A 9,712-nucleotide genomic window follows, 5' to 3' on the forward strand; every position below is an offset into this window, starting at 1 on the left:
TATAGTGATAACAGTAGCTCCAGCCGTTAGACCTCTCTGATCCTGCTCTAAAGGGCTTCAGTTCACCATGTGGGTGTTGTTATAGTGATAACAGTAGCTCCAGCCGTTAGACCTCTCTGATCCTGCTCTAAAGGGCTTCAGTTCACCATGTGGGTGTTGTTATAGTGATAACAGTAGCTCCAGCCGTTAGACCTCTCTGATCCTGCTCTAAAGGGCTTCAGTTCACCATGTGGGTGTTGTTATAGTGATAACAGTAGCTCCAGCCATTAGACCTCTCTGATCCTGCTCTAAAGGGCTTCAGTTCACCATGTGGGTGTTGTTATAGTGATAACAGTAGCTCCAGCCGTTAGACCTCTCTGATCCTGCTCTAAAGGGCTTCAGTTCACCATGTGGGTGTTGTTATAGTGATAACAGTAGCTCCAGCCATTAGACCTCTCTGATCCTGCTCTAAAGGGCTTCAGTTCACCATGTGGGTGTTGTTATAGTGATAACAGTAGCTCCAGCCATTAGACCTCTCTGATCCTGCTCTAAAGGGCTTCAGTTCACCATGTGGGTGTTGTTATAGTGATAACAGTAGCTCCAGCCATTAGACCTCTCTGATCCTGCTCTAAAGGGCTTCAGTTCACCATGTGGGTGTTGTTATAGTGATAACAGTAGCTCCAGCCATTAGACCTCTCTGATCCTGCTCTAAAGGGCTTCAGTTCACCATGTGGGTGTTGTTATAGTGATAACAGTAGCTCCAGCCATTAGACCTCTCTGATCCTGCTCTAAAGGGCTTCAGTTCACCATGTGGGTGTTGTTATAGTGATAACAGTAGCTCCAGCCATTAGACCTCTCTGATCCTGCTCTAAAGGGCTTCAGTTCACCATGTGGGTGTTGTTATAGTGATAACAGTAGCTCCAGCCATTAGACCTCTCTGATCCTGCTCTAAAGGGCTTCAGTTCACCATGTGGGTGTTGTTATAGTGATAACAGTAGCTCCAGCCATTAGACCTCTCTGATCCTGCTCTAAAGGGCTTCAGTTCACCATGTGGGTGTTGTTATAGTGATAACAGTAGCTCCAGCCGTTAGACCTCTCTGATCCTGCTCTAAAGGGCTTCAGTTCACCATGTGGGTGTTGTTATAGTGATAACAGTAGCTCCAGCCGTTAGACCTCTCTGATCCTGCTCTAAAGGGCTTCAGTTCACCATGTGGGTGTTGTTATAGTGATAACAGTAGCTCCAGCCATTAGACCTCTCTGATCCTGCTCTAAAGGGCTTCAGTTCACCATGTGGGTGTTGTTATAGTGATAACAGTAGCTCCAGCCGTTAGACCTCTCTGATCCTGCTCTAAAGGGCTTCAGTTCACCATGTGGGTGTTGTTATAGTGATAACAGTAGCTCCAGCCATTAGACCTCTCTGATCCTGCTCTAAAGGGCTTCAGTTCACCATGTGGGTGTTGTTATAGTGATAACAGTAGCTCCAGCCATTAGACCTCTCTGATCCTGCTCTAAAGGGCTTCAGTTCACCATGTGGGTGTTGTTATAGTGATAACAGTAGCTCCAGCCATTAGACCTCTCTGATCCTGCTCTAAAGGGCTTCAGTTCACCATGTGGGTGTTGTTATAGTGATAACAGTAGCTCCAGCCATTAGACCTCTCTGATCCTGCTCTAAAGGGCTTCAGTTCACCATGTGGGTGTTGTTATAGTGATAACAGTAGCTCCAGCCATTAGACCTCTCTGATCCTGCTCTAAAGGGCTTCAGTTCACCATGTGGGTGTTGTTATAGTGATAACAGTAGCTCCAGCCATTAGACCTCTCTGATCCTGCTCTAAAGGGCTTCAGTTCACCATGTGGGTGTTGTTATAGTGATAACAGTAGCTCCAGCCATTAGACCTCTCTGATCCTGCTCTAAAGGGCTTCAGTTCACCATGTGGGTGTTGTTATAGTGATAACAGTAGCTCCAGCCATTAGACCTCTCTGATCCTGCTCTAAAGGGCTTCAGTTCACCATGTGGGTGTTGTTATAGTGATAACAGTAGCTCCAGCCATTAGACCTCTCTGATCCTGCTCTAAAGGGCTTCAGTTCACCATGTGGGTGTTGTTATAGTGATAACAGTAGCTCCAGCCATTAGACCTCTCTGATCCTGCTCTAAAGGGCTTCAGTTCACCATGTGGGTGTTGTTATAGTGATAACAGTAGCTCCAGCCATTAGACCTCTCTGATCCTGCTCTAAAGGGCTTCAGTTCACCATGTGGGTGTTGTTATAGTGATAACAGTAGCTCCAGCCATTAGACCTCTCTGATCCTGCTCTAAAGGGCTTCAGTTCACCATGTGGGTGTTGTTATAGTGATAACAGTAGCTCCAGCCGTTAGACCTCTCTGATCCTGCTCTAAAGGGCTTCAGTTCACCATGTGGGTGTTGTTATAGTGATAACAGTAGCTCCAGCCGTTAGACCTCTCTGATCCTGCTCTAAAGGGCTTCAGTTCACCATGTGGGTGTTGTTATAGTGATAACAGTAGCTCCAGCCATTAGACCTCTCTGATCCTGCTCTAAAGGGCTTCAGTTCACCATGTGGGTGTTGTTATAGTGATAACAGTAGCTCCAGCCATTAGACCTCTCTGATCCTGCTCTAAAGGGCTTCAGTTCACCATGTGGGTGTTGTTATAGTGATAACAGTAGCTCCAGCCATTAGACCTCTCTGATCCTGCTCTAAAGGGCTTCAGTTCACCATGTGGGTGTTGTTATAGTGATAACAGTAGCTCCAGCCATTAGACCTCTCTGATCCTGCTCTAAAGGGCTTCAGTTCACCATGTGGGTGTTGTTATCAGTAACATGTTGTTGTCCAGAGCCATCTCCTAATGCATATCAAAGCAAAAAACAGCTGGATTATACCTCTATCTCTCGTTATTGGCAGCCATTCATTTAATATTTCAGTGATATAAAAGTGTACTACAGTATAGCCTAACAAATACGTATGTGTGGAGTAGGTTCATTTTCCATCTATTGTGGGCTCTACACTGAGTGTACAAAACATTAGGAACACCTGCTCTTTCCATGACAGACTGACCAGGTGTCACTTGTTAAATCCATTTTAATCAGTGTTGATGAAGGGGAAGCAACTCAATAGTAGGAAGGTGTTCTTAATGTTTTGTACACCCAGTGTATATATCTGTAGTATAAATGACTGTATATTATACTGAACGAAAATATAAACACAACATGTAAAGTGTTGGTCCCATGTTTCATGAGCTGAAAGAAAAGATCTCAAATGTTCCATACGCACAAAAAGCTTATTTCTCTCAAATGTTATACCTCCCTTGCCAAGATAATCCATCCACCTGACAGTTGTGGCATATCAAGAAGCTGATTAAACAGCATGATCATTACACAGGTGCACCTTGTGCTGGGGACAAAAGACCACTCTAAAATATGCGGTTTTGTCACACAACACAATGCCACAGATGTCTCCAGTTTTGAGGGAGTGTGCATTTGGCATGCTGACTGCAGGACTGTCCACCAGAGAATTGAATGTACATTTTTCTACCATACGCCGCCTTCAATGTCGTTTTAGAGAATTTGTCAGTACGTTGAACTGGCCTAACAAACGCGGACCACGCGACACCACGCCATCCTAAGACCTCCACATCCGGCTTCTTTACCTGCAGGATCGTCTGAGACCAGCTACCAGGACAGCTGATGAAACTGAGGATTATTTCTGTCAGTAATAAAGCCCTTTTTGTGGGGAAAAACTCATTCTGATTGGCTGGGCCTGGCTCCCCAGTGGGTAGACCTATGCCGAACCATGGCTATGCCCCTGCACAGTCATGTGAAATCTATAAATTAGGGTTTAATGAATTTATTTCAATTGACATATTTCCTTTTAACTAACTCAGTAAAATCGTTGAAATTGTTGTATGTTGTGTTTTTATATTTTTGTTCAGTAGTTATGTGTTAGTATTGTTACTGAGCAAACTAAGCTGATGGTGGTAGTGTGTCTGTTGTCGTGACGACCAGAGTTTGACCGCCACGAGCTGCAGATCTACGAAGAGGTGGCCAAGATGCCTCCGTTCCAGAGGAAGACCCTGGTTCTGATTGGTGCTCAGGGAGTGGGCCGGCGCAGCCTGAAGAACAGACTGATCATCATCAACCCCCTGCTCTATGGAACCACCGTCCCCTGTGAGTCCCAGTCCACCCCCCCGTGTGTGTGTATATCAACCCCCTGCTCTATGGAACCACCGTCCCCTGTGAGTCCCAGTCCACCCCCCGTGTGTGTGTATATCAACCCCCTGCTCTATGGAACCACCGTCCCCTGTGAGTCCCAGTCCACCCCCCCGTGTGTGTGTATATCAACCCCCTGCTCTATGGAACCACCGTCCCCTGTGAGTCCCAGTCCACCCCCCCGTGTGTGTGTATATCAACCCCCTGCTCTATGGAACCACCGTCCCCTGTGAGTCCCAGTCCACCCCCCCGTGTGTGTGTATATCAACCCCCTGCTCTATGGAACCACCGTCCCCTGTGAGTCCCAGTCCACCCCCCGTGTGTGTGTATATCAACCCCCTGCTCTATGGAACCACCGTCCCCTGTGAGTCCCAGTCCACCCCCCGTGTGTGTGTATATCAACCCCCTGCTCTATGGAACCACCGTCCCCTGTGAGTCCCAGTCCACCCCCGTGTGTGTGTATATCAACCCCCTGCTCTATGGAACCACCGTCCCCTGTGAGTCCCAGTCCACCCCCCGTGTGTGTGTATATCAACCCCCTGCTCTATGGAACCACCGTCCCCTGTGAGTCCCAGTCCACCCCCCGTGTGTGTGTATATCAACCCCCTGCTCTATGGAACCACCGTCCCCTGTGAGTCCCAGTCCACCCCCCGTGTGTGTGTATATCAACCCCCTGCTCTATGGAACCACCGTCCCCTGTGAGTCCCAGTCCACCCCCCGTGTGTGTGTATATCAACCCCCTGCTCTATGGAACCACCGTCCCCTGTGAGTCCCAGTCCACCCCCCCGTGTGTGTGTATATCAACCCCCTGCTCTATGGAACCACCGTCCCCTGTGAGTCCCAGTCCACCCCCCGTGTGTGTGTATATCAACCCCCTGCTCTATGGAACCACCGTCCCCTGTGAGTCCCAGTCCACCCCCCGGTGTGTGTGTATATCAACCCCCTGCTCTATGGAACCACCGTCCCCTGTGAGTCCCAGTCCACCCCCCGTGTGTGTGTATATCAACCCCCTGCTCTATGGAACCACCGTCCCCTGTGAGTCCCAGTCCACCCCCCCGGTGTGTGTATATCAACCCCCTGCTCTATGGAACCACCGTCCCCTGTGAGTCCCAGTCCACCCCCCCGTGTGTGTGTATATCAACCCCCTGCTCTATGGAACCACCGTCCCCTGTGAGTCCCAGTCCACCCCCCGTGTGTGTGTATATCAACCCCCTGCTCTATGGAACCACCGTCCCCTGTGAGTCCCAGTCCACCCCCCCGTGTGTGTGTATATCAACCCCCTGCTCTATGGAACCACCGTCCCCTGTGAGTCCCAGTCCACCCCCCGTGTGTGTGTATATCAACCCCCTGCTCTATGGAACCACCGTCCCCTGTGAGTCCCAGTCCACCCCCCCGTGTGTGTGTATATCAACCCCCTGCTCTATGGAACCACCGTCCCCTGTGAGTCCCAGTCCACCCCCCGTGTGTGTATATCAACCCCTGCTCTATGGAACCACCGTTGTGTGTGTGTGTGTGTGTGTGTGTGTGTGTGTGTGTGTGTGTGTGTGTGTGTGTGTGTGTGTGTGTGTGTGTGTGTGTGTGTGTATCAGGGGTACAGCAGAAGACAAACTTCAGTCTCCTATGGATTAATGAGATTTTTCCTCCCCCCCCCTTCTCTCCTCAACCCCCCCCTCTTTCTCTCCTCAACCCCCCCCTTTCTCTCCTCACCCCTCCTTACCTCCCACCATTCCTCACCTCCCTCCCTCCAGTCACGTCTCGGCCTGCTCGGGAGGAGGAGAGAGACGGCCAGTCGTACTGCTTTGTGTCTCGGTCCCAGATGGAGGCAGACATCAAGGCCAGTCGCTACCTGGAGCATGGAGAGTACGATGGAAACCTCTACGGAACCAAGATGAACTCCATCCACGAGGTGGTGGACGCAGGACGTACCTGCATCCTGGATGTTAACCCACAGGTAGGGCTGACACACATTTCACACACTCAGGATTTATTCATTTAAAGGCCCAGTGCTGTCAAAAATGGGATTCTCCTGGGTCTTTATATATATTTCCGTACTCAGGTTGGAATAATACTGTAATGTGAACATTATGATCATGCCTTTCAGTGTAAGAGCTGATTGAAAAGACCGCCTGAAATGTCACTGTTTTTGTGGGATGGAGTTTTGGTCTGCCTGGTGACATCACCATGTGGAAAATGAGTTAATAGACCAATAAGAAACAGAGTTCCAAACCTCTCTACCAATAACAGCTAGTTTTTAGTTTTCCCCTCCCCATTCAGACCACTCCCAGACAGTCTTGGATAAATTCTTTCTTGACAAATTGTTTTTGCTAAGAAGCTATTTTTGTTTCTTTTTGACTATTTTGATTGAAGATAATGACAGTAAGGGACCTAATTTGTTTCCCAGAAAGGATTTGATATTGAGATAAATACAGATGCATGGGTCTTAAGCAAAACCTGAATAAGCATGATTACGTGATGAGTCGTGTGTGTTGATGGGTTGTGTGTGTGTGTGTGTGTGTGTGTGTCGTCAGGCGCTGAAGCAGCTGAAGACAGCAGAGTTCATGCCGTTTGTAGTGTTTGTTGCTGCTCCAGAACTGGACACACTAAGAGCTATGCACAAAGCCGTGGTGGACGCTGGACTCACCACCAAACTGCTCACGGTCAGTCTCTGGATGTTGGTGGATCTGTGCACAATTCTGAGTGTTGTACTTATTCAGAAGATAATCACTGATGGAAACCTCTCTCTCCCCCCCTCTCTCTCTCCCCCCCTCTCTCTCTCCCCTGCTCCCTCTCTCTCCCCTGCTCCCTCCCTCTCCCCTGCTCCCTCTCTCTCTGCTCCCTCTCTCTCCCCTGCTCCCTCTCATCTGCTCCCCCTCTCTCCCCCCTTCTCTTCTGCTCCCTCTCTCTCCCCTGCTCCCTCTCTCTCCCCTGCTCCCTCTCTCTCCCCTGCTCCCTCTCTCTCCCCTGCTCCCTCTCTCTCCCCTGCTCCCTCTCTCTCCCCTGCTCCCTCTCATCTGCTCCCCCTCTCTCCCCCTTCTCTTCTCTCCTCTCATCTGCTCCCCCTCTCTCCCCCCTTCTCTTCTGCTCCCTCTCTCTCCCCTGCTCCCTCTCTTTCTCCCCCCTTCTCTTCTGCTCCCTCTCTCTCCCCCTCTCATCTGCTCCCCCTCTCTCCCCCTTTCTCTTCTGCTCCCCCTCTCTCTCTCCCCCCAGGAGACAGATCTGAAGAAGACTGTGGATGAGAGCGCCAGGATTCGCCGGGCCTACAGCCACTACTTTGACCTGACCATCGTTAACGACAACCTGGACAAGGCCTTTGAGCAGCTGCAGGTGGCCGTGGAGCAGCTGTGTTCTGAGCCCCAGTGGGTCCCCGTCAGCTGGGTGTACTGAGAGACACCGGTCCTGTCCTCTCCTGCTGCCCTGCCTGGTTAGGCTGCTCCCTACTGGGCTGGAGGACACGCCGCCTGCTGCTGGGCCCAGCAGTACATGGAGACTAGGAAGAGGTTGTCCCTAACCACCACGGTTGGGGTCAATTCCATTTCAATTCAGTTAATTCAGGAAGTAGATTGAGGAAAAGTGGAATGTCAGTGAACTTCCTAAATTGACAGAATTTAAATGGAATTGACCCCTACAGGGATGTGAGAGCTGAGGACCCATTGAGACTTGTGTATGTATGGGACTTTACCATGCAGACCCACCTCGCCTAGCCCCACCCCACCAGGCTGTCTGCTCTGCACCACAGGCCCCATCTGTTCACTATGCAACACCCTGGATATGTCCCAAATAGCACCCTATTCCCTATGTAGTGCACTACTTCTGACCAGCACTACATGGGGAGTAGGGAGCTATTCGGAATAGAACCAATGTTCACAATATACAAGAAGTACTTTATTTATTGAACATAGTTTTCTAACTTTAACTTAACTACCTTTCTGTCCATATGGATATGGAACGAGAAACAAAATCATGGAGTTGAGGATATTTTACAAATATTTAATGTTTTATTTTATCACTGTTGGTTGCTCACAACTACTACAATATTTATCATAAGGTTTAGAACAATAATAGACGAGTATTTATTCTGAAAGAAGATGTGAGGGCTTGCTTTGTGACGATACCTCAGTGTGTTAAACCTCTTCTCAGTTTACATCGCATACAGTACTTCATCTCCTGTTCCTTATATAGTGCACTACTTTCACCGGAGCCCTATCAGCCCTGGTCAAAAGTAGTGCACTACATAGGGAATAGGGTGCCATTTGGGACACTGCGCTACATAGAGAATAGGGTGCCATTTGGGACGCACACCTGGTCTCACGTCATCTCTGAACCCTCCATGTAGAATAACAGCCATGTTCTCTCTTTAAGGCAGACTAAGGGCTGAGAGAGAGAGATGGTAATATCACACCACATCTGTGAGATAAAGGTCTTTGTTGCTGTTTCTAATACTATTTCCACCCTTGTTACGTTGCTTTCTGTGTTAGGAGATGGAGAATGGTTTCATTAAAGGTTGACTCAGCCAGATGACGTTGTGTGCACAAAGTTAACACATAGTGGATCCATTTCCTCGACAACTAGGGAGCGTTGAAGCGTGAGGTTAAACTACTCTGCTGTTTTGGTCCCGTAGCTACCACGTTGTAGCAGTGTGAAGTGCACATGCGCAGATACTTTGTGTGACTGTATGAGAGCATAGTCTTGCATCTTGCTCATCTCTATGTCTTCGTTGCAACGCCATCTGGAGGAGTCTACTTTTAATTCCATTGTATTGTAAATGTCTGCCTGTTAGCCCGGTCTGTACGGTGCTGTGTTTTATGTTGGAATAATATTTCCAGGATACTCGTCTGGACCTTGACAGTGTACTGCATCTCAGAGAACCATCCCTTTTTCATGTGATATTACTGAAACTTAACTGTTTTCTTAACCAATTGCCATATCTACTTAAAAGTTATATATTTTACAATTTCAACAGAGCAAAACATTGTATTTTCAGATGTGTCAAATAAATTAACTTTTTTTTTTACACAACTTGCACTTATCTCAGGTAATATCTTCATCATATCTGGAGTGTTTAAAAAATGTGACTTAATTAGTTTCACAGAAGGGTAAATTTGTTTATTAAAAAAAGAACAAATAATATTTCAAAGGTCAAAATGTCTCTGTTAGTCAATAGAAACAACCATTTGGCTTAGTTCACTAAATGTCAGTAGTTAGTGCCTTCAGGAAGATTCACAACCCTCAACTTTTCCCACATTTTGTTGTTACAGCCTGAATTGTTTTGATTTACATTTACATTTTTTATCACTGGCCTGCACATGACACCCCATAATGTCAAAGTGGAATTCTTTATTTTTACAAATTAACTAAAAATGAAAAGCTGAAATGTCTTGAGTCAATAAGAATTAAACCCCTTTATGGCAAGCCTTTAACTTAAATCTATGGCAATACCTGAAAATGGTGGTATAGCAATGATTAACAGCCAATTTGACAGAGCTTGAAGAATTTAGAAAGGAATGTGCAGATGTTGC

At 47.8% G+C, this 9,712-nt stretch overlaps 1 protein-coding gene across 4 annotated transcripts in view; it reads left to right on the plus strand.

Annotated features, from left to right (window-relative positions):
• The window catches only part of LOC106594551 (protein PALS2), a 47,177-nt gene extending 37,965 nt beyond the window's left edge, over window positions 1-9,212 (plus strand). For all 4 annotated transcript variants that reach the window (XM_045697091.1, XM_045697090.1, XM_045697096.1 and 1 more), the window contains 4 exons: window positions 3,993-4,154; window positions 5,945-6,147; window positions 6,725-6,853; window positions 7,404-9,212. In XM_045697091.1, coding sequence (XP_045553047.1) covers window positions 3,993-4,154; window positions 5,945-6,147; window positions 6,725-6,853; window positions 7,404-7,580 — 671 coding nt within the window. In that variant the 3' untranslated portion in view covers window positions 7,581-9,212. The remainder of the gene's footprint in view (window positions 1-3,992; window positions 4,155-5,944; window positions 6,148-6,724; window positions 6,854-7,403) is intronic.
• The last annotated feature ends 500 nt before the right edge of the window (window positions 9,213-9,712 follow it).

The sequence above is a fragment of the Salmo salar genome, chromosome ssa02 (assembly GCF_905237065.1).
Source record: "Salmo salar chromosome ssa02, Ssal_v3.1, whole genome shotgun sequence".
Taxonomy (NCBI): domain Eukaryota; kingdom Metazoa; phylum Chordata; class Actinopteri; order Salmoniformes; family Salmonidae; genus Salmo; species Salmo salar.